At 42.5% G+C, this 22,952-nt stretch overlaps 1 protein-coding gene across 2 annotated transcripts in view; it reads left to right on the top strand.

Annotated features, from left to right (window-relative positions):
* inpp5a (inositol polyphosphate-5-phosphatase A) overlaps nt 1-22,952 on the top strand; it is a 162,992-nt gene that overhangs the window by 58,250 nt on the left and 81,790 nt on the right. For both annotated transcript variants that reach the window (XM_032541127.1, XM_032541128.1), the window contains exons 3-4: nt 3,270-3,370; nt 4,773-4,860. In XM_032541127.1, coding sequence (XP_032397018.1) covers nt 3,270-3,370; nt 4,773-4,860 — 189 coding nt within the window. The remainder of the gene's footprint in view (nt 1-3,269; nt 3,371-4,772; nt 4,861-22,952) is intronic.

The following is a 22,952-nucleotide window of genomic DNA, read 5'->3' as shown; positions in this document are numbered from 1 at the left end:
GGGTTTGACTCCGACCTGTGACTATTTCCTGCATGTCTTCCCTCTCTCTCACATAACTGTCCTGTCAAAAATTAAAGGCAAAAAGCCCCAAAAATAATCTTTTAAAAATCTATATATATTTTAAATAGGCCTAGTTAAAAAGAAAAAGAAAACTGGGATCAACCACAGAAAGCAAGCAGGCAGGAAACCGAAGTAATTGACATGTTTTGCTTGTTTCTGTATCTCCTACACTCCTACACATGCACACACACACACAACAAACAGTGCTATCTGTCTGAAAATATTAAAGTGCCCATACTATGAAAAAATGGATTTTGGGATTTTGTGTCTGTCATGCTTCCACACACATACAAACCTGGAAAGAAAACCCATCCATGCTGTTTTCAGTGAATCTCTTCTGCTTTCAGTCTCCGGGTGAGCAAAATCTGCACGGCTTTCTACGTCACTAGCCGACACGAGGTGGCTAACCGTAGCATGCTAGCTTGTTCTCAATGGCAATACACTGCTACAACACCCACTAGTTGACCATAATCTCCAAAAGAACTACTTCCTGTCCCTGTGGCCCTCATCTAGAAGAAGTCTCCCAGCTAATCCTGCCTTGGACTGACCAAAGCTGGAGAAAGAGTTATCTAGCTGATGGGATCTTACCTCGCTACTGAGCATGTGCAGCTCCCAACAAAGATAGTAAAGAAGTGACATGTCTCACTCTGTAGCTAAAACTAGTGAGATGTCTCACTCTGGAGCTAAAACAGAGACCTAAACACACAGGGTGAAGAGAGCAGCTGCAGCAATGTGCAGTACAACAAAAATATGGTGTTAGTTGAAAATTAAACCATGGAAACCCATTTTGGTACAAACCTCAAAACACAATTATGAACCTGAAAATGAGCAGAATATGGGCGCTTTAACTAATTATCAATCAATGTTGATCTATAATGAATAGTGCTGGATGGATAACTATTCCTATTTGCATGGGGGAGGTTCATGTTTCACTAATTGCTTACTGTTAAAGTGAAACTCCTACGTCTTTCAGCTTTTCCAAACTTCTTTGAAGTATTTGCAATTCGACTGCCACTTCAACTACAACTTCACAACATTTCCAGCAGCGAGCACGCTTTTGAAACTTGTTTGAGGTTTGTTATGCCTCTTTTTCATACATGTGTCACATGAAGTACGGTCTTCTCTCACGATTAATATAAGAGAACAAAAGGCTGCTGTTGTGACTGAGTAAAGCATTGGGAATTTGGAAGACAATGACTTTGATTAGACTTTAGTACGGCGGTGCCTCCTCTGCCTGTGTGACAAATATATGGTTTAGGCTCCTTGGAATTCGAATGTCACAAATAAGGTCATGTTAAAATGCAAAGAGAAAAAGAGAGAGGACACACCTTCATATCAAACACATCAGCGTCTGACATCCTTGTAAAGTTAAAAAGAAAAGGTCCCATATGGCGAGCACGCTGTTAGTCATGTCTGCACAGCACTGGCAGCTGTCACTGTCTAAAGGGCTGTTTAGAAGGGCCGCTATTGTTGTTGCCCATCACAAAATCATGTTTTATAGATGCAATATTTGGCATGTCAACATTTCAGCCCCTACTCAACCCTAATGTCAAGAGAATTTCTTGATAACAGTGGTACCTTTTGTAATTGGATACTGGTCACAGGTTTGCTCTTTGTCAAAGTAAAGTAAGGTCTCTGGTTGATGCTGTTTGGTTTCGGGCTGATAGCATTGGTGACTCTGGTAATGAAATTACCACCTAGATATAGTGTCTGTTTGCCAACGTAGACCAGGATTTACAGCCTGGAAAGATAAATAGAATGCAGTCGATTAACGCAAGCACGTGCATGTTGGTGTGTGTGTGCACACACACACACGTCCCACACGTCCCATTCGCGCCTGACATTAGTTGCAAGCTCCTTGAGACTGTGACCTTTTTCCATCGCGAGTTGATAGGTCCACTAATCTTTCCAAGTTTGAGCTGCTCTAGGTCCCCGCTCTTGGGTCATCGGGCTAAGTGACAAGCCATAGGTTGATGGAAAATCCATAGTGTTATTGCCATACATTACTTTTATTTGATTGGGCCTGTAGTGAGCATAATGCAACGGCGAGCCGGGGTGGGGTGCCGGTGAAGTAGCAGGGCTCCGTTCGGGTCCAGGGACCATTTGTCGCTCTTCCCATCACCGAGTGACATTGATGTACAGTATGTTCCCTGCCTATATCCATAGGCCTGGCCCTGTGAGTGCTTGTGAGTGCCGTATATCACCCTGCGGTATTGATTTTTCCATTAGAGGTCAGCCACCCTAAACACCTCTGACAGGGTGCTCACAAACACCACGCTATGCTTAAGAGGGAATGTAAAAGCAACACGAGGTCACGTGAGTCTGGATGGAATAGCTTGCAGTTAGGGGTGTAAATCACTATATCATATTGAGTCTTTGGACAACAATAACATATGATATTTGCTGATATCTTTAAGGGGCCTGCGATCAACATGAGGTGACATATGCCCATTCAACAGATACATTTAGCACTCAAAAAAATCTAAAATATGATTTGACAATTTTATTACTGAGCTCCTTCAGACATTTAAATTCTTTTGAATCTAAAATCTTAAAGGGGCATCTTGCAGATGATATGTATCGGTATTTTCACTTTGCATCCATCCTATTGGGTGGATCATTGACCTGATAAAAGTGAATCTTACCACTTTTTATAAACACTAACCACCAATTTGTATTAATTACAGAACATGCATGCAACTTCTTCTTTTTTTTTTCTATAACAGTCTGTATTTGCTGGAGTCTTTCCAGCATTCTAATCCCCGACATATGCCTGCAGCGATGGAGTTGTTGGTAAAGTGAGTGATGTGTCAGAGCGGGCGCTGACACACGAGCAACTATAACATACGTACTGCGCTTCAGGCACATCCCTGACAGTAAATGAAGAGGGCGCCGCATTATGCTTGTGGAACAAGCTCACTAAGTGCCTTCTGCCTACATTAGCAAGGCACTTTGTCTTGTGTAAATATAGTGCCATGTCAAAGAGTTGAGTTAGGAAGATATGTACAGAGGCCCAGGCGCCGCGCTCATTTAGGTTTTTTGCGCTTGACTGAATAATTCAACTCAAGGTTTGTTTATTATGAGCAAATGGGCGTACTGTAGTGTTGTTCCAGCTGTTTAGGGTGCACTTGCACGGAAAACGTGGAACTGCTTGTCTTTTTGCCCTCCCTTTTTCACCTGTGTTTTCTTTCCTCTCTCTTCCCTTACAGACCGTACAGACACACAAGCCTCACTTCTTGGCAGTGCACTGCCAGGAGGTGGGCGGGAAGAATTATGAGGCATCTATGTCACACGTGGATAGTTTTGTCAAGTAAGTGTTGTGCTCATGATGTGGTCATTTGCCTAATTAGGCTTCTAAGTTTGTCTGTTTTAGATACTATTATTTGTTGTCTGGAAGTGGTGTGCATGCGCTTCTATAGAAATAGGAACCCAATCGGCCACATGATGGCGCTGTAATTAAGGCTTCAAAATGCCAACTTTGAAAGGCCACGCCCCCCACACCGTAAGTCCGACTGACTTGAATATTCTCACACAGGTGCAGCTTAATGCGCTCTACAAAAAAGCCTCAAGGACCATTTTGGTCCGCCTAGAAAAATGTTCCGCCGTTTTGAATGTTTTGAAAAACACATTTTTGAGATCTCCTCCTACACCGTAGCTCCGATTGCCACCACATTTTCAGTGAATCATCACTGGATCAAGCTCATTACAACTTGTATAAAGCATGTCCATATCTCAGTTACTTTTCAAGTTATTGATCAATGAACTTCATAAGGGGCATGGCTCTGGAGATAATTCAACACAAATCCGTAACAGTAAGGTCAGTCATCACAAAACTCACAGGGTGTGTTCAGATAACTGCCCCAGATACACCCGGAGAGTTTTATATACATACGCCACTATGGGGCGCTACAAGAGCAAGACAGGTGAGTGGCAATACACACATTTTACAATAAATTGCTTGTTGTTTTTCACTTTCCCTTTTAGCTTTTAGTGATTCTTTGTTTAATTTCCTTCTTTTCTGTTTCGATTCTGCCCCTGTATCAGCCATAACTACACTAGATAACTTCTATATATAAACTTCTATATATTAAAATACAATTAAGCCTGGCTTTGGATACGCTAACACAGGCTTTTCCGGTGTTCAGCCGAAATCTGTTTATTTTTATAGACCCTGGGCTGTCTACAGAGACTGCGTTTTTTTTTCACAGTGTTCAGGGGACAGGCAGCTTACGGATAGTGAGATGCTTCCTGTATGTGACAACAAATGTTCTAGCCTAAAACACGCGTGACATCGCTTAGAGCACCTTAAACACCATGGATTAAATGGACATTATATGGAAAATGACAGCGCTTCAGAAACAGTAAAGGGTTATTATTATAGTCACCTTAAGCTGAGCAGTGTCTATGTTAAGGAAACACCCCCTTGATGTGAAACATGCAGGAGTAGTCTGTTTTTAAACTGGCGGACTACTCCCCCCACTGGTCACATCGCAGCTCTACGTCAACACAGCAAAATATGTTTTCTTTCAAAAGAAAATGCCTTATTGTATACATCTTGGACCAGGGTATTTTGAAAATGGGGTGTAACTGGAAGAAATCCAAGGTGTTTTTGGATTTGACTGACATTTCCTGATCTATCTGCGCGTGGTGTGTGTGTGTGTGTGTGTGTGTGTGTGTGTGCGTGTGTGTGTGTGTGTGTTTCTATCCATCAGAGAGCTGCTGTCCAGTGATGCCATGAGGGAGTACAACAGAGCCCGCGTCTACCTCGATGAGAACTACCAATCCCAGGAGCATTTCACAGTAAGTGGTGTTTGATGCTCCGATGGTGCATTCACATTCAATGGGTAAAGCACATACAAACTCTTGTAATCCAAGCTTACAGGTGTTGAATTGGGGATGAATCACAGGCTCAACAGTGCTCATTCATTTAGATTTTTTCAAGTGTGCAATTCGGTTTTGGATTGGTTTCTTTCTTGGTTTAGTCTCTTTCAAAAACCAGGACTTTATTGCCAAATCTGTATACACATCAAATACAATTAGAATGACATGAGAAAAAAACATTGTAGTCCTAGAAGGTGGAAAACAGACGGCATGAAGATGTATTTAACCTCATTCTAAAATAAGAAGCAAAAGTAACGTTTTTATTATTACACTATTATGTCTTGACACACCACCAATTCTCTGAATCCTTAACCATAACTTCTCAGCCAGTGACGTGTCATCACATGAGTCATTTTGCCATCACAGCTCTTAAATTGTGACGCTGTGGTGGAGTTTTTTAGCTCGTGGTTGAAACTGCAGCTTCGCTCTAGATAGAAGATAAAGCTGTAACCTGCTACGTGCCCGCATGTTTGGTGTGTGAAGGCCGTCAAAGAGCGTCGTTATCAGATGCAGCCGAAGTCCGTAGAAAGCGTTGAGCATGCTGTTTCGTTTAGCTACCAATGAGTACAGCATGAACATGGACCTACAGACGGACTACAGACATGACACGAGAACAGCATACCTTTTCAGAAGCAGCAGACCTGCAGCTGTCAGTTGATCCAAAGACGAAGCTAGTGATACTTCATGGGATCTACTCATTGTATTTTGCACATTGAGGCATTGCTTGGAGTACATGTTTTGTGAACTCAGAACTAAAATCCCATCTTGATATACCTATAACAATATTATAGTTAAATATATGTTATATTTATTGCCTCCCTCAGTATGTAGTGCCAGCAGATGGCCACAAGATGACAGTAGATACTTGGAATTAGTGTAGCAGTCAAACGTTTTAACATGTTTTGGGACTGCTTCTTTATTGGTTATCAGGATTTATTGGCAAGTCATGGATTCCTTAGCATTAACTTTAGTTTCTTTACAGTTTAAATACACTACAGCTAATTATTAAATACTGGATACACAGGCTAAACACACTTTGGCCTAAGTAATACAACTAAAAGTCAATGCAAATATTCAAACTGTCCATTTTCTTTGCAAAAGTATCCTGTCCAAGAATGGGATATCATGTGCTCTGAAAGATGCATTTTATTATGCTATCATCTTCAAATAATTGTATATAAGTTTCCTGTTTAACTGACACATCATAGTACTAACACAGGGGTGAAAACTGAAAACAGAAAATCACATCTATGTATAGTTTATTGGCGTGTTTTTTGTATTTTATCGGAAAAGTCAAATATCTTTGACTGTATAATTGCTTGTCTCCTGTGGTCTTCTCATTTACAGTTTGGTCGACATAAAGCTCTAAAAAAGTCAGCAGAAAAGTAGCCTTCGTAGGGTTTAACAAAGCCAGCAAAACAATGATTACATTTTTAAATGCAGCTCCCACACCTGCCGACCCACAGCCTGAACATCCAAACTGTGGGAATGTCTGTGTCTCAAAGTCGGCAAATCTGCCAAATTCTGCTCTGAGGGTTGCGTGATTCATTGTAAACCAATATTGATACACAGGCTGGATCAAAAATTGTGAAGGGCTGGATTTAGCCCCCTGGCTTTGAGTTTGACACATGTACCAACATCTTTGAATATAATTTAGCTATGTATGGAAGTAGAAAATCTTAAATCTTGGTCCATGACTCACTGATTGAAGCCTTCTTGTTCTACAGCTGAATAGTAGAATAGCAGTATGGTATAACGGCCTCTTGGTGGAGCCAGACACTCAGACCTAACAGCAGCAGCGGGGGACATCAACTCGGTGTTCTGGAACCACCCGGGGCTTCACAAGGAAACATGGTTTTAAAAGTGCAGTTTTATGTCTGATGCTTAATTGACTACAGGTATATCATATGCTCATCTCTGCATTCCCTGGAGATTAGTTGGTGGGGGGGGACACCGGACTATAGAATAACATATTGAGATATGGACTGTGATGCCAGTTTGTCTGCGATCACAGTGCAGTGTGTGTGTTTTGGTTCTCCTTCATGATTTTTGGCGCTACCGCCACGCTTCGCTGCACCTCCACTAACGCTCATAAATCACAGCCACCACTGAGTCACATTTGCTCTTTTCGGAAAAAAATTACAAACACTGGCCTTTAGAAAATATAATTATCTGCCATTTCCTATAAGTGCCGCTAATATGCCGGCATTATGAGCTATTTATTCAATGGTGTTTGTCTATGGATTAACCTTTTTGTTGTATTTTCATTTTCATCAAACAGACATGACACTTTGTGCCTCTCTTTGTGAATCAGTCAGTGGAAAGGGAAAACATCTGATGCGCTTTCAATGATGTTGATATTGAAATCCCGGCAACAGTAAATATGAATAGACTCTTCAGTCTTTCTCACACAGGGCCTGCCATTTAGCTTTGATGACGACACCCATATTTGTTTTCTCAATCTTCGATTCCCCCCCGTGCCCCGGGGATAATTGTTTGTTGTCTGCCCCGCCTGTCAATTTTCAGATAATGTAAGTGGGAACACTTTCTCGGGCCTCTTTGTATGAGTGTGTGTTGTGTTTTTGTACGCAGTTATGTGCGTGTAGTTTCTTTGGAAGTAGACGAGTGAATGTTTTGGCCGAGTGGGAGTGTAGTAATGTTGCGAGTGTGTGGTAGAGGCCAGAGATTGTTGACATGCCTGCCCAGTGTGAGGGTGTGTTTGAACTGCATCTCTGTGTCAGTGAAAGACAGGAATGTGATTGATAAATGAACGTGGGAAATTCTGTAACGAGAGAAAGACGCAATTTATTTAAAAAAAAAAAAAAAAAAATAAGAGCTGAAAAAATAACTCAAATAGACGATTGACACAAACTTAATCAGCAACTCATTTTTTATAAAGTGCCATAAGACTCACTGGTTCCAGCTTCTCAGATGTGACTTTCTGCTGGTCTATGATCGTAAATTAAATTTAGGGTTTGAAGCATTAATCAGACAACTCAAGCAATCTGTGAATTTGGACATTTCTTACTATGTTCTGTATTGTATGGACCAAAAGATGAATCATGAAAATATCCAGCATACATCTAGCAATGTAAATGATCATTAGATAACAGTGCTTACATGTGAAGAAATGATAAAAAAACACAACATAAATATCTATTTTATAAGTGTTCTCTATGAATGTTTTTTCAAATAGTGTAGAAATAGATTAAAATTTAAAAAACAAAATCCCCTTTTTAGGTAATGAAAATGCTTATTTAGTCAGAAAAAGTGAACCTGAAATGAACCTTTTATGTTATTTGTTGACCAAAAACAGTTAATTATTTAGTAAGAAACAAAATGAGATTGATTCTGTAGGGAAGAGTCTGTAGAGACGAGAGGAAAGCTGTAGCCTCGTCTTTTTACTGCATCCTAATTTCTCTGAATGAAACTGTAATAGTTGCCTCGATGTTAGAATGCTCCGTGTAACACCCTGGTGCTAAACCTGAACAATGAGGAGTCTGGGCGGGCTGGAGCGGCTCTCCCCTCCCCAGAGGAAGGCGGCAGTGCTGGGGAAGAGCTTGACTGACACGTCGCCCCTACGGCCGAGCCCGGGCCCGGTGTTTTACAGCCCTGTTAAGGTATACAGCAGGTAAAATGTCAATTAGGAAGGCCCGCCCTGATAACTCAACTCCCAATCCACTCGTTCTTGGCCATTAATATTTATCGTGGGCCTGGCCCTGGAGCTGCAGCTCCATGTCATCTGGAATGATGTTACAGCTTCCCGACACACGCTCGTACTCTGGTGTCTGCACGGCTTAACGGAAACGCCGGCCAAACCCGGCATACACAAACTACACATCTACCATGGTTACACGGTCTAATCAAGCTCTCCACATACACAGACAGTGACACACAGCGGCACGCACTGCCTCCTCAGCCCTCAGTTGTTCCAGGGCATTTTAATGGGAAATTAAAGGCATCCCTCATGTCTGTGGTCTGCAGGACAGGAATGAGAGCAGTGACAGAGGATAAATCAGGCTCTGTGGCTTGACAGGACACCGCTGTTTCCTTTTACCCTGTGTGTGTGTTGTCTGTGTGTCTGTGTACCTACTTCACTTCCAGAGATAGTGTTATAGTATGCAAGCAATCCGTCTGAGCAATTTGTGTCATGGATCTAAAACACTTGTACAGAAAGTTCATAGCAAGTCTTTGATGTCATCGTCATAGGAACAGTGTCCTATTATAGAGCGTATAAAAACTGTAAATGGTTAAAAAACTTCCACTGAAAAGCCACAGTCTAGTGTGTGGCTGCATTATATGAGGAAAATATGCAATAACGTTGTTGAATATCGCGATAACGATATTACTTGCAGTTCATAAACCAATATTAAAGTGTACTTCGTTCTGCCTTTCTGCTGCTTTCAGTATTCTGCTACAAAAACTTGCTTGTTGACTTTAAAACAACTGAAAGGAAATCATTTCCAACATTCGTTTATCAAACAAATTGAACGTTGAATTGAATACAAAAGGCACCACTTTAAAAGAATGCCAGTTACATTTTAAGCTGCAGCTTTCTACTGATATTTGCTTTCAACTTCCACTAACAAATCTCTGAGTGCCTTTCCCAGTATGTCTCAGTCTTTTGCGATGTGGTTATTGCGCCAGTGGATATCGCAGTGACGATAAAAAACAATATGTTGGGCAGCCCCAGTCTAGCGACAATCCCAAAATCCCAGGCTTTGTCTTTCCTGAGGCAAATAATCACATAAAATATCAGATAATTAGAGAAAAAGGAAAATCGAAAATCGGCAGAAGAACCAAAAGCAGCAGAAACACAAAACAAAATCCTCTAAGATAAATAATAGAAATGTGTTTTATAAATATGGATGATGTTGCCTGTTCACATATGACACATTTAAATGAGTGAGTCCTTTGGAGAAGGCCAGGGAGTTGAGTGTATAAAAAGCTCTTTATCAGGATCAACTTTAGGATTACATTCTTTCATCTGCTATTTGAGTACAATTTAGCTGAATGTTTTTTAATTGAAAGTTTACAGAAGCATATATAATGTTGATGAGTGAGGTGGTTTCTGTATGATTTGTATTCTTGTTACCAGTAGATTTTTGTCTTGTGTTCCCATGTGGGATGAGCCAAATGCTCGGCGTGACACAGAAATTAAACTGTAAACATAAAAACAATACTGAATAAAAGTAAATGTACTTCATGGGAATCCTCAACTGGATAGAAATATCTTTGTATTGTAGGTGCAGGTCTCAGATCAGCAGATAAGCTGTTCCAAACATAAAATGTTGAATGCAATAGGACCACGTTTAGATACAGCATATGTGCTGGAACTAGAGGAAATGTTTACCTTTGTCAGAAGACACCAGGGCTGCACAATTATGGCAATTTTATCAAAATCGCAATATCTCAATATTTGTTAAAGGCAAAATGTGTGTCAAACCATTCTGGTAGTATAAGTATTGGGCTGCTGCAGAGACGTCCCAGCCTACAAATCCTATCCTACAGACTACAGAACAAATCCCATCCTCGCATAAATCCCGCTGTAATGATACAAGAATGATCGTTCCCTACAATATCATGAACCATATCGCATTGCAATATCGGTCAAAATAACGGCAACTAGATATTTTCCTCATATCGTGCAGCCCTGAAAGGCACAAAAGTATCGAGGTGGACTTTAAACCTTGTGTCGTCTTCCCGTCAAAATTGAAAATCAACACTTTTGTTGACGCTTTTTATCAACTTTTTCTTACGTTTTTTTTTGTTTTTTTTCACTTTTGATGCTTTCATTCAACGTTTGTCACCTTTTTTTTTTTTTTGGGACGTTTTCAACACTACGTAACACTAAGTCACTAACTTTAGTTTTACAGTTATTTTTTGGAATTTACTGTTCAATAAACCTCACTTTAGGAAATTATACCTAATTTTGAGTTAGAAAAGCAGAAATTAGGAATATTATGGACTAAATTAAAGGCATGGATGTTGATGGATAATCACAGACTGGAATATGTCAACTTTTACTCATACTATTTCAAAACCACTTCAATTGTTTCTCCAATGCTATAAAATGGAAAAAAGACCCCCCAAAATTAATGAAAGTAAGATTTTTTTCCCCCAAAAGGCATTGTGGAACAATCATGTTTTTGGGGAATAAAAAAAAACTTGAATAGGAAAAGGGGTAAATTGGCCGGGGGAAAAAACCTGGGGGTTCAGTGGTTATCATTTCGGTTGGTGGGAAAGTTACATTGTAAACTTCAGGCTTTGGAAAAGCCATAAACAGCAGCAGTAAGTAGCAAATCTTTTTCCCCTGCCCAAGCGTGCTACCCTTTGGTCAGAGAGGGCCCTGCAGTAGCTGCCAGCACCCCTCCCTCCTCCGCTCCAAAGGGGTCCTTTAAATTCCCCTTCCAGGAGGCGCTGAAATGCAAACTTTAACCGTCGTGGGCAGGAATTTTGAACACTTAGGTCCCTTTTTGGGACGGGGGGGCCTCAGCCGAGGGGTTTTTACGGTATACCCAGAAATGCGGTCACCCTTTTATCCCCTCTTTTTTTTTTTTTTTTTTTTTTTTTAACTGCATATATACCCCCCTGTTCCCTTTTTTTTTTTGTGAAGCAAAAACCAGGTTGCATATAGGTTTATACTTCCTGGAAAAGGGGGGGCTAGAGGAGGGGTCTCTGGTACAGCCTTGGTTTTACCCAGGGGTTTAATAGCAGAAGCAGCCCCCCTCCCCCCTCCCCCCAGCTTGTTTTAAAAGGGCGCGGGGCCGTTAAGCAGTTAAAAATATTGCAACAAATTATGGGAGCTCTTTTCAAATGGTGAGAGTACGGACCGATGAGGCCACTAAAGGAGAGTCGCACAGTAATATGGCCAGCCATAACCTCCAGGGCCATCATTACTTCAGGGCGAAAAAAGTACACACCACCGCAACCCCCGCACGAAAACCTGGAAAAACACTACCAAGCACAAAAATTGAAACACCCCAAAATCGGGACAGGGGGTTGAGCAAAATCTGAATCTCCCAAAAGGGAGTTTTGAGGTAGAGAAGGGGCATTCCCTGGTGAAAATTTTTGACTGAAAATTGATATAATTAATAGATGTTAAAGGGGGGAGAAATGATGGTTTATTAAAGGAGTAAAATTTGGGGGGGGAAGTGATTTTCGCCCCCGGGGATGTCGGCCACGGGCCCGGGGCGGCTTCAACCACCCACACAGCACACCCCCACCAACCTTGGCTAACACGCCCCCGAGGAAAGGGTTTTTTAAAATGGTGTTTTTTGGGGGGTGTTTGGATGGGATCTAGGAAAGGGGGTGGTTTTTGGGGTGTTTTTGTCCTTTTTTAGAGGGGGGGGATTTGTGGTTGGTGTGTGTGTGTGGGGGTGGTGGGTGGGGGGGGTCTCGCCACGAAAGGGTGCCCCAGCATGGGGCGGGCTGGTGGGCTCGCCCCCGTCCATTTGATTGGGGGCCCCCAGCCACGAGGGGGCGAGTGAAGGTGAGCCTGCAATGATCTTTTTAGTGCAAATTGACCACTACTTCCCCTCCGGCGCAGGTTTGGGTAAAAAATAATAACTGGCCCCCAAATTTAAAAAAATATTGATGCTTAGGGGGGTGTTGAAGCAAAAAAACCCCTAAAGGGATTTTATCCTTCTCCCCCCCCTCCGTTTGTCCCCCCCCCCCCCCCCCGTAAAAGGGCCCCGGGGCGGGATGGGGCTGCTGAACGCAAAAAACCCCCCATTTTGGGTTGCTAGCTTTCCAAAATAACCCCACATACAGGTTTTTGATGCCTTTTGGTTTCCCCAAAAGTCAACAAGCAACCACCCTTCGATACTTAAACACTGTTTTGATCGGGTTTTCCCCCAAAAATCTGGGTTCCATCTCCCCCCCCCCCCCCCCCCCCCCCCCCCCAGGGTCATAATTTTTGCACACCGAGCTTGATTTTTTTTCCTTCCCCCGCTGTAACGAATGGTGAACTGGCCATCAAAGGGTGGGAAAAAAATTTCCCAAAGGAAATTTTTATTGGCCGCTTGATTGTGAAAGGGGGGAGGTGTTTCCCCCGGGTCCTGAAAATGGCCGCGCCGAGCAGGCAGGAATGAAAATGAGAGGGGAGAGGCCAGGCACGGGGAGCTGGAGTCCCGCCGCCCCCACCTAAAATTTAAAATTTTTTTGACTCTCAAAATTGTATCTGATTTAAAAGGGAGCCCCTTTATTTTGTAGAGGGCCGTCATGTGTCCGGGCCAATTGCATTTTACACACCCACTTTCCCCTGTACCCCAAAAAAGGTTATACCCACACATCCTAAACGGAGTCTGTAGGAAAATAAACTACTTAGTGTTTTAAATGCGGCGAAATTTTGGGCGTCCTGGTAGCCCCCAATGGTTACAAGGACTTTTTTTCTTTTTTTGGGGCCCAAAGGCGGGTAAAAGAATTTGAGGAGCGGGGAAGGGGCTGGACCGGGGCTGTGCCCTGGGGATAACCAGGGTGGGGGGGAATCCTGCTCCCGTGACATAGTGAGGGGGAAAAACGGGGCCCGGGAGTGGCGTTTTCTCCCTTTCCCCCAAATGAGCGGGGTTCGCTGGCTGAAAGTATCCCCTTGGGTTCAGGCCCTCATCCTCGGTTGTTGGGCAGATGTTTTGTGGATTTGATCCATCTCCGGCCAGCATGTGCCCTACATCGTTCATCCCCGCACTGGCTATCCCTTTTCTTTGCAGGGCCCCGGGGACCCCGGCAGTCAGTGGCCATTATATCCCATTAGAATCTCTCAGTTTTGATTTCCAAAATCCCTTGTCTATTGAGAGCCTACAGCCTCACAGTCGCCCCCAAGGAGAAAAAAAAAACCCCCCACTCCCAACCCCGCCCTTTATCTCCAAAACTCCCCCAGAAATTGAAAAACCCCCCCCACACACCCAAAACAAAAAACACACACACACACACACACACCACACCCACACACACACACACAAAAGGCCCTTTTGCCATATTTGTGCTTATTGAGTGTGTTAGTATTCACCCCTTTATTTTAATAAAAGCCCCATTTCTTTTTCTACAAAATGCCCCGGGGGGGTCCCAAAAAGAAACGTACCTAAGCGAATGCTATATATTTTTATTTGGTTATTATAGAAGATTTTTACAGTACATGTAAGCTTTTTTGGTTTTAATGCTTTTCAAAGTGGAGTATTTACATACTTTTTGGGGGGCTTAATCTGTAAAATTGTGAAAACATTATAAAATAAAATTATTTTTGGGGGAAAAATCTGAATTTGAATCACTTTTTGGAAAGAAAAAGGGGTTGTCTGGGCTTGTGATGGCCCAAAACCGCGAGGTCAGGGGGATTGAAAAAGGGTTTCAGCGTCGCATTTTTAAAAAAACCGCCCTTGTATTAAACCCCACCGCGTGAAAGGCAAAAGAGGGTTTGTACAAAAAAAAAATAGATAGTTTTTTGACGGTTTTGAAGACAATGGTTTTGCCCCCTCAAAAATAAAATCACGTCAGTTTTCAACATGGCGGCCGGGTCACAAACTTTCTCATTTGACAGTAAACAGTACATTCAAATTTGTTTTTGAACACCTTTGAGATGAGAAATAGAAAAAAACAGTAAAAGAATCTTGATTCATAGTTGACTCCTCGGCTCTGATTGTTTGTTTATTTTCGGGTGTGGTGAAATCTTGTAACCCTCATGTTGTCCTTGGGTCAAATTGACCCGTTTTCAGTTCATTTTTTTTTCTTTTGTCACAAAAGAATGGGCCGTCGAAACAAGCACTGAAAATGTCAACATTAAAAATATCAAAAAACTTTGGAAAAAAACACCAAAACATAAAAAAGCACCCATAACATTGAAAAAGTGAGAAAAATATGGGGAACATATCATAGTTTCATAGGGAAGACAACACAAGAGTTAAATGGCAGTAGGGGTATCAGGAGGAGGCAGAGGAACGGTATTCTTCACAGATTATCTGTCTCGCTGATAGTTTCTATCAAATATTACAAAAAAGATCACATGTGTACCCAGGTCTCTCTTTAAAATGTCCCCTCATTATCAAAATAACCATCAAGGCACAACACAAGGAACATGATCATACGTCAGCTTTGACAAATACAGACCATCCAGATTTTCAAACCTTTTTTTTAACAGATGAATTCCAAAGATTTGTTAAGCATGAATTCTTTTTTTCATTGATATCTAAACAACTGTCCTTTACAGCCCCAGCATAGTAATGACCCCGGTCATCTTTATGCCTACTAGATAAATAGACTTTGTCATTAATAGCAGTATTAGGTCTTTAAAAAGCAGCAAGAGCTAAATATGTAAGAGAGTGTGTGTGTGTGTGGACAACATTTAAACAGGCAGCAGTGATCTGTTTAACTCAGTTGAAATGTCTAACACACACACTTAGTGTTTTTTTTTCTCTCTCTCTTATTCATGCATGTGTGTTTAACCCGCTAGGCCCAAAACTAATCACTAATGCTATCACTAATGCATGCCAATAGGATACAGCGATGTGGATCAGCTACCTACAGCGAACACATCCACCTCCCACATCTCCATCCCAGGGGCCCCCGCGTCGTCCTCTCCTGGAAGACACGTCCAGTGTGCCAGGCCAAATTGACCCTAATCACCCTCAGTAGAGTTCTCCTGGAGCGATTGCTTACATTGATCAAAGAGGACTTACCACCTAGCGCCCACTCTCCACCATTGACACCTCCCCCCCCCCCCTCTCCAAATGAGCTGATAATTAATAAGGGCTGGCTCCGCAAACACAGACAGCATGATGGATCGGACAGCTTGGACACAAACCAATACAATGGCAAGCTTTTCTCCGGCCCCTGGGTGTCCTTTGCCCTGCATGATCAGGCATGCATAGGAGCAGCCACCCTGCTAATTAAATACCCACAGGTTGCCCTTGTTTTTCAGCAGGGAGGCCTTCTATCTGTCCACTATTGGCATGTATTTAATAATTCATGGGGTCTGGGGGTCTGGGGGTCTGGGGGCTGAGGGCTGAGGGCTGAGGACGGTGCTTAGGGTTCGTGCTGCACCGTGGCACACTGTGATAAAGTTCAGTCAGATTTCAGAGCTTTTACAGCTCACCACATAATGCATACTGTAATGATATCGGTACGATATTATCACGATTAGTTATCTCATGATACGATATTATCGCAATTTGAAACATATTTTGATATTCTGCGATATGTTGCAATTTGTTACCTTTTTTCCAACTTCTTTTTTTTATCTAAAAAGATATGTTTGAAAACCTGTCAAAAATGTTTGCAAAAATGTGCAATTTATAGAATAAAAGATCAATACTTGACATCAGTGAATGGCAATACTATGCTGTATCTATTTTTCCCCCTCAAACCCTAATGTTCATGTAGGACAAAGATATTCGTAATAATTAGAATTAAGACTAAGAAATTGTTTTCATTGTTCTGAACAGGCAAACACACCAGTGTGGGACATTTGCTGTAGAGCTGCTAAATAACTACACCTTGAGGCGATTTCCTCTAATTGTCCCTGAGGTGGTTCAACATGGGTGACAACAGAGCTGTCTGAGCTGAGCAGTGACGGACACGTCCATGACTGATCTGTACCGCTGTGCTAATGACTTCCTTTTAATCACTTCCTCTTGTTTTTTTGTCACCACGTGCCTTGTTAGCTGCTAATTGTGAGATACGGGCTTATTCCACAGAGGGAAATTCTGTTAGCTGCTCCACTAGACTTGAGTCCAGCCTTCTGAAATGGACTGCTCGTCACCAGTGACGGTTTCAATATTCCTAGTGCTTTTTTAATTGTCATTTGGAATTGGTGTGTATATCGGAGAACGTTGAGGAAAACCGAGGAAACAGAAAGTGGAAACTGCAGGTCTGATTCTTAATGATGTTAGGGCCCCGTCTCAGCAAGGCAACAGCTGGAGTAGGAAGTGTGGTGGTCTGGCCCGCATTGTCCCCCCCAATTGGTGTGATTGGGTGTAATTGGTGAATCTGGCCTAAGAGGAGTGGAGGATCGCCGGCCAGCGGTTGTGAGCCTGTCATAATAACAACCAACAATGTGATCATTTCATTTCCTTTTCACTTACACTTCACCTCACTTCACATGAGCCAGGACACACACACACACACACACACACACACACACACACCACACACACACACACACACACACACACACACACACACACACACAGATACGCGTACAAGGTTAACGTTGGGCCCCATTTATTTCACTATAACAATGACTCTAAATAGCCTTTCAAAAGCGGAGTGAGGAGGGAGACAAAAATAATTGAATCACACAATTACTGCTTGGCTTCATTCTATAGTTAAGTGCATTTTTATTGTGTAACGTTTCTTTTTTTTTCTTTTCTTTTTTTCCCCCATGCACCCTCTCCCACCCCCTCTATTTTTCCTGCCTCCCTCTGCAAGCGTTCTCTCCCTGCCACTTCTCATCTAATATGGCCATAATTGGGTTTGGTTGTACAAATCAGATTTAAGCAATTGGGTTATCCTCCTCTAAAATTGGAGAGGTCTCTGGGCTGGCATGGGTGGAGAGTTAATCTGCTTTTGTTAAGCCCTCCTTTTGGTGGCTGCGGCGGCTACATCGGGCTGTGCCAGTTAAAGCGTTTTACCTGTCACGGCGGACATGGCTCGTAATTTACCCCCCCCCCCCTTTCAAAGAAAAAACAAAAAAAACACACACATTATACACATCCAGCCACCATCTGCTTCTCCTCGTGCAAATAATGACATTTGAATCGAGCATTAACGGGCTTAATTACTTTAAAATTGTCATTTTAATTTACACTGATATAGTATTGATCACACAAGCAGAGATTAAGGCCCTCAGTGGAGCAGTTGATGTGGAATTAAACAGGGCCAGGTCCTCCTGGGGCCCGCCTGGCCTGTCCTGCCGCAGCCAGAAGAGGAATGACATCCTCCCCCTAATGAACTGGCAGCATGCGCGGACATGAATTTCAGGCCCCACTGGGGAAGAAGGGAAATAATGGGGTTTGGGGAGCCATGGCGGGTTATTCATTCACTGCCATGCACCAATTCTCTTGTGATTCCTCCCTAGGCCCTCAGACCCCCACTGCCTGTTTGCCTGCCACATTCAGCCCGCCTGACCTTTCTCCTGCCTAAGTATAATATATATATATATATATATATATATATATATATATATATATATATATATATATATATATTCCCTCTCTCCTCCGGGAGCATCTTGCCCCATACCAGGTATCATGTACAGAAGGAGGAATGGCATTGAGGGTGTGAGGGTGGAGAGGGAGCAGGACTGAGGCACAGCGAGCCACCAGGCCCTAATCCAAACATCCCCGCCAGTGGTGGAAGTGCCGCTGCGTGATTCTCCCTCTCATCCTGGCTCGCCAGCCTGTCGGAAGAGGACAATGCTTTCCTGGGGAATTGATCTCCTCGCTCGAGCTCGGTGTCACGCGCGGCTGGTTAATATCAGGGGAGAAATCGTTACATTAAATCCGAGCCATTTCTCCGCAGTCTGAAGAAAGCCTGCGGCTCCTGTGGTGAGCGCTGTGCTGTGGAGTAATTATAGCAGTAAAAACAACCTCTTGACACCTGTCTCCAGTGAACACACTCAAACAATCACACTCCACACAAGTGCTTTTAATGACCGGCTCTTTGAGTGAGGGGCCTGATAAGAATAAAGCCAGGGCTGTGTGCAGACATAGGGAAGACACATTTTCCAATTCATCTGGTGTGTCTGACATGACACATTTCTACTGAAATCACTGCTCCACATGTTACTCACTTAAAGCACTTTCTACATTACATGAAGCTTACTTTTGTGGGACAATAGTTGCACCTGTGTGAATGGAGAAACGTAAGTAGTTGAAGCCTTGTCATCCTTGATTTATTGATCACAAGTCAAATATCATTTACAAAAATACCCAGATCTAGAAAAAATAGTTTGGTTTTGCTTGCAGCCAATCAATGTGGGATTGGCCCTTTACCGCAGCAGGTACAGTCCCCACACAGTCTGGGGTGTGGTGAAGTCGAGTGCAGGGTATTTGATGCAGTTAGCAGTCCAGCGTGCCGAGATGCCACCAAAGCGGTTGATGTAGTATGGCCATACTACACGCATGTGGCGTCTGATAACAATAAATGCATAAAATGCGGGATTATTTCAAACGATATCTAGCCCTACAAATAACACAATCTCATTGCTCTTTAGCTAAGCCCCACCGTTGATGTCCTCACGGTTTAATACTGTGCATCAGTTCAGAACTGCAAACCACCACCTGCCTTTCAATGGATACCGTTAAAGGTCCCGTGGCATGAAAATGTCACTTTATGAGGTTTTTTAACATTAATATGAGTTCTCCCAGCCTGCCTATGGTCCCCCAGTGGCTAGAAATGGTGATAGGTGTAAACTGAGCCCTGGGTATCCTGCTCTGCCTTTGCAAAAATGAAAGCTCAGATGGGCCGATCTGGAATCTTGCCCCTGATCAGGTCATAAGGGGCAAGGTTACCTCCCCTTTCTCTGTTTTTTATTAGGGGACCACTAAGGTCTATGTAAAAGAGACTTCAGATACAATATTAGGGGACCACTAAGGTCTATGTAAGATAGACTTCAGATACAGTATTAGGGGACCACTAAGGTCTATATAAAAGAGACTTCAGATGCAGTATTAGGGGGACCACTAAGGTCTATATAAAAGAGACTTCAGATACAGTATTAGGGGACCACTAAGGTCTATATAAAAGAGACTTCAGATACAGTATTAGGGACCACTAAGGTCTATATAAAAGAGACTTCAGATACAGTATTAGGGGACCACTAAGTTCTATATAAAAGAGACTTCAGATACAGTATTAGGGGACCACTAAGGTCTATATAAAAGCATCCAAAGAGCACCATGTCATGGGACCTTTAAGAATTTTCTGTAGCCAGAATATACATATATTAGACAACTCTCAGCAATCATGGTCGTAACTCTTATCAGCCTCCATATATTAAGGCAGTAATATGTTCTTGCATGCTCTCATCTTCATCTCTTACTTTCTTGTTGTTCTCCACTCTGAGCCGTCAGGAGCTTTAGAAGTGATTTATGGAAACATCATGAAATCAGACAGTTATGGCTTGGTGGCAAAGTCAAAACAGAACTCAAGTCTATGCCTGTCCTTGAGCCAGTGGCCTACCCGGGTTTTCCTAAAACAGCCCACAGGTCCCCGGGCAGATTGAAAGTGGGTGGGATTGTTTGTGAGGTCGTCATTTGATTGCATTACCTACACCTGGATGCCGCGAGGTTAGAGCCATCTTGACAATGAAGGCTAAACAAAAACAACAACCTCTTCTATCTCTTGGCTGGCAACTCCCCATGACTGATATCAAGATGTCTCCAATACACGTAATGGACTTGGCAAGGCCCGAGGTGGCTGGGCTTGGGCCTTCTACTCCACTCTGTCATCCAATCACCTTATTCTAATGCTATTGCATTGTTTAGTCAACCAGCCGTCCATTTACATCAACCCATAACCACACAGTCACACCACCGAGGCACTTAATAGAATTAGCAGGTATTGTGCAGCACATTTTAAACATATAGACCATTTTAAACACACACACACACACACACTACACACACACTCAGTCACTCCACCTCACTCCCTGGGCTGATGATCCCCGCTAGCTGTCACAGTAATGGCATCACAAGCTCTCCATGCTGCTCCTGCCTTTTCTCTTCAACTGTCATAACTCTATACTCTGCCCACCGTGGGCAGTTTATTCACTTTAAATGTGTAGCCAATATTGTTGTCATGTTTATGTTATGTACTACATATTAATAGCTCATGAAGCACATTTGTTGCATTATTAAATCATTCTTCACTTGCTCCTCATTAGAAAATAAGAAGCCGAAGCTCTCGACTGAAACAGCCGGTTTATTATAGGGCTCATAATTTTCTAATCCGATTTTGGGGAATGTTTGCCAGTCTGTTGGGCTGGCCAGCTTATAAATAGACAAACAAAAATGAAACTGTCCCATGGCTGGGGATTTACAGTCAGATGCCTTCTCTTGCCCTTGACTGAATGTATTATTTTGCCATCTTTTCAAACAAATGAGTCTCATATGCTTTCCTCTTGTGATTAACATGGAGCAATTTCACTTCAAATAGCCCTAAAAATTGTCTTAAGGCCTCATTTTCTAATGTTATAAAATTTTGCATTTGTAAGATTATTTGGAATGAGTCATCTGTGGGGTCAGGGGAAATGAGCAATCCCTTTGTCCCCTAGCTGCCACCCCCCTGTTAAACTATTACCTATAAAAACAGCCGAACACTTCCAGTGAGAGGGTGTGTCCTGCCCGGTGCAATAACGAGGGCCTTCCTCCTTGTCCCATTCCTCGGCCGATTGATTTTTGTTAGGAAAATTAATGCAGTCGCTGGAAGGTTCTGGAGGTCAGAGGTAGACGGGCTTCGGCAGATGATGGGCGGTGCTGTGCAAACAGAAAGGCAGCACACTGCTACGGGACCTCCAGAGTCTGCCTGATGAAACTTACTGTGGGTTTGTTCGAGGGCGGAGCGTGGAATAGCTTTTGATGTATTGTCTCTGTGCTGTTTTATGCACACACCAAAATGCATCTGCTATGATTGACCAAGAAAAAAGGGATGCCCATTTATTGAATATGCTCACTCACCCCAATCTCGCTTTGTTGCCCTTGTTTTATCTTGTATGTTTGTTGTCTTAATGGCAGAGAAACACTTACACTTTTAGGTAAAAGGGCAATTCATTTAAATCTTCACTTTAGAACATACTGTACCCAAGTGGTGTCTTGAGAGTTATGAAGCAAAGCATAACCCTATTTTAGTGAGTAATGCTTTCCAAGTGGGAACCAATCTAACACAAAGGGTGACCCAGTCAGCAGGGTCCCTGCACAAGTTCAAGCCACAATGGCACCTTGTGTGCACCATGCTGTAGCTAATTTCCAGCTCATTAAAAAGCCCTCTAATTAGATTGGATGTTATGCTTTTTCTGTTAAATTCAAGCACTTAATTTTAACTGCCTAATTACATTTCTGAGAAGAGGAAAAAAAAACTCTTTCAAAGCACTCTTTTGCCAAATGGAAATGAAGCATTCCTCTGAATGCTGAGCTGCAGAGAGCTGGAGGTTCTCATATCTGTTTAGTTACTCTGTAGCTGTAACTTTGAGAGTTGAGGAGCATAAATCAGTGAAATGTGCTTATTTGTTGATATTGGGGATATCAGCTAGCGGCCTCATTGGAAGTCCAAAGTTTTTGGGGCAAAAGTAGGTTCCAACAGCTGATTGACTGTCCTCCCAAAATAGGATGCATGCCTATTCCCAACGTTCCCAAATTAGTTTGTATAGTGAAATGTGTAGTTAAATAGAAATGCTGCGCTTAATTTTTGGAATGGAGTCATGATTTATGTTGTTGGTACCCCTTTTCAAAGTCAAACTGCTGTAAAATAAAAAAAAGGAAGAGTGCTCTGACGATAGTTTCTAAACGGGAACATGACAGCCTCAGTCCTACGCGTGAAAGTAGTCTAAATAAGTCAACAGAATTACAGAAATATCACATGTGATAAATGTTTAAACTGTAAATTATATGTGTGCTATTTAGATATGTGATTTTTAATAATAATAATAATATATTTTATTTATAACGCACTTTTCATTCCAAAGAATCTCAAAGTGCTACACAGGAGAATAATAACAATAAAAACAATCAGCACAAAAATGCTTTCCTGAATAAAAAAGTCTTCAGTTCAGCATTGAAAGGGTCCAGGTTCTGCACTGCTCTCAGGTCACTCGGGAGCTGGTTCCAGAGCCGTGGTGCAGCTGAACAAAAAGCTCGGTCACCCATAGTACAAAGCCTTGTGGTAGGGACCTGAAGAAGCAATTGTCCTGTTGATCTAAGGGGGGGGGGAGGGTTTCAAGGCGATGAGTTCTTGTAGATATGGTGGTGCATGTCCAGTGATACATTTTTGTGTAAGTATGAGGATTTTGTAGTCGATCCGGAATG

The sequence above is a fragment of the Etheostoma spectabile genome, chromosome 17, assembly GCF_008692095.1.
Source record: "Etheostoma spectabile isolate EspeVRDwgs_2016 chromosome 17, UIUC_Espe_1.0, whole genome shotgun sequence".
NCBI classification, from domain to species: Eukaryota; Metazoa; Chordata; class Actinopteri; order Perciformes; family Percidae; genus Etheostoma; species Etheostoma spectabile.
Note: the sequence above shows the minus strand (reverse complement) of the source record. Positions and strands in the feature narration are given on the sequence as shown.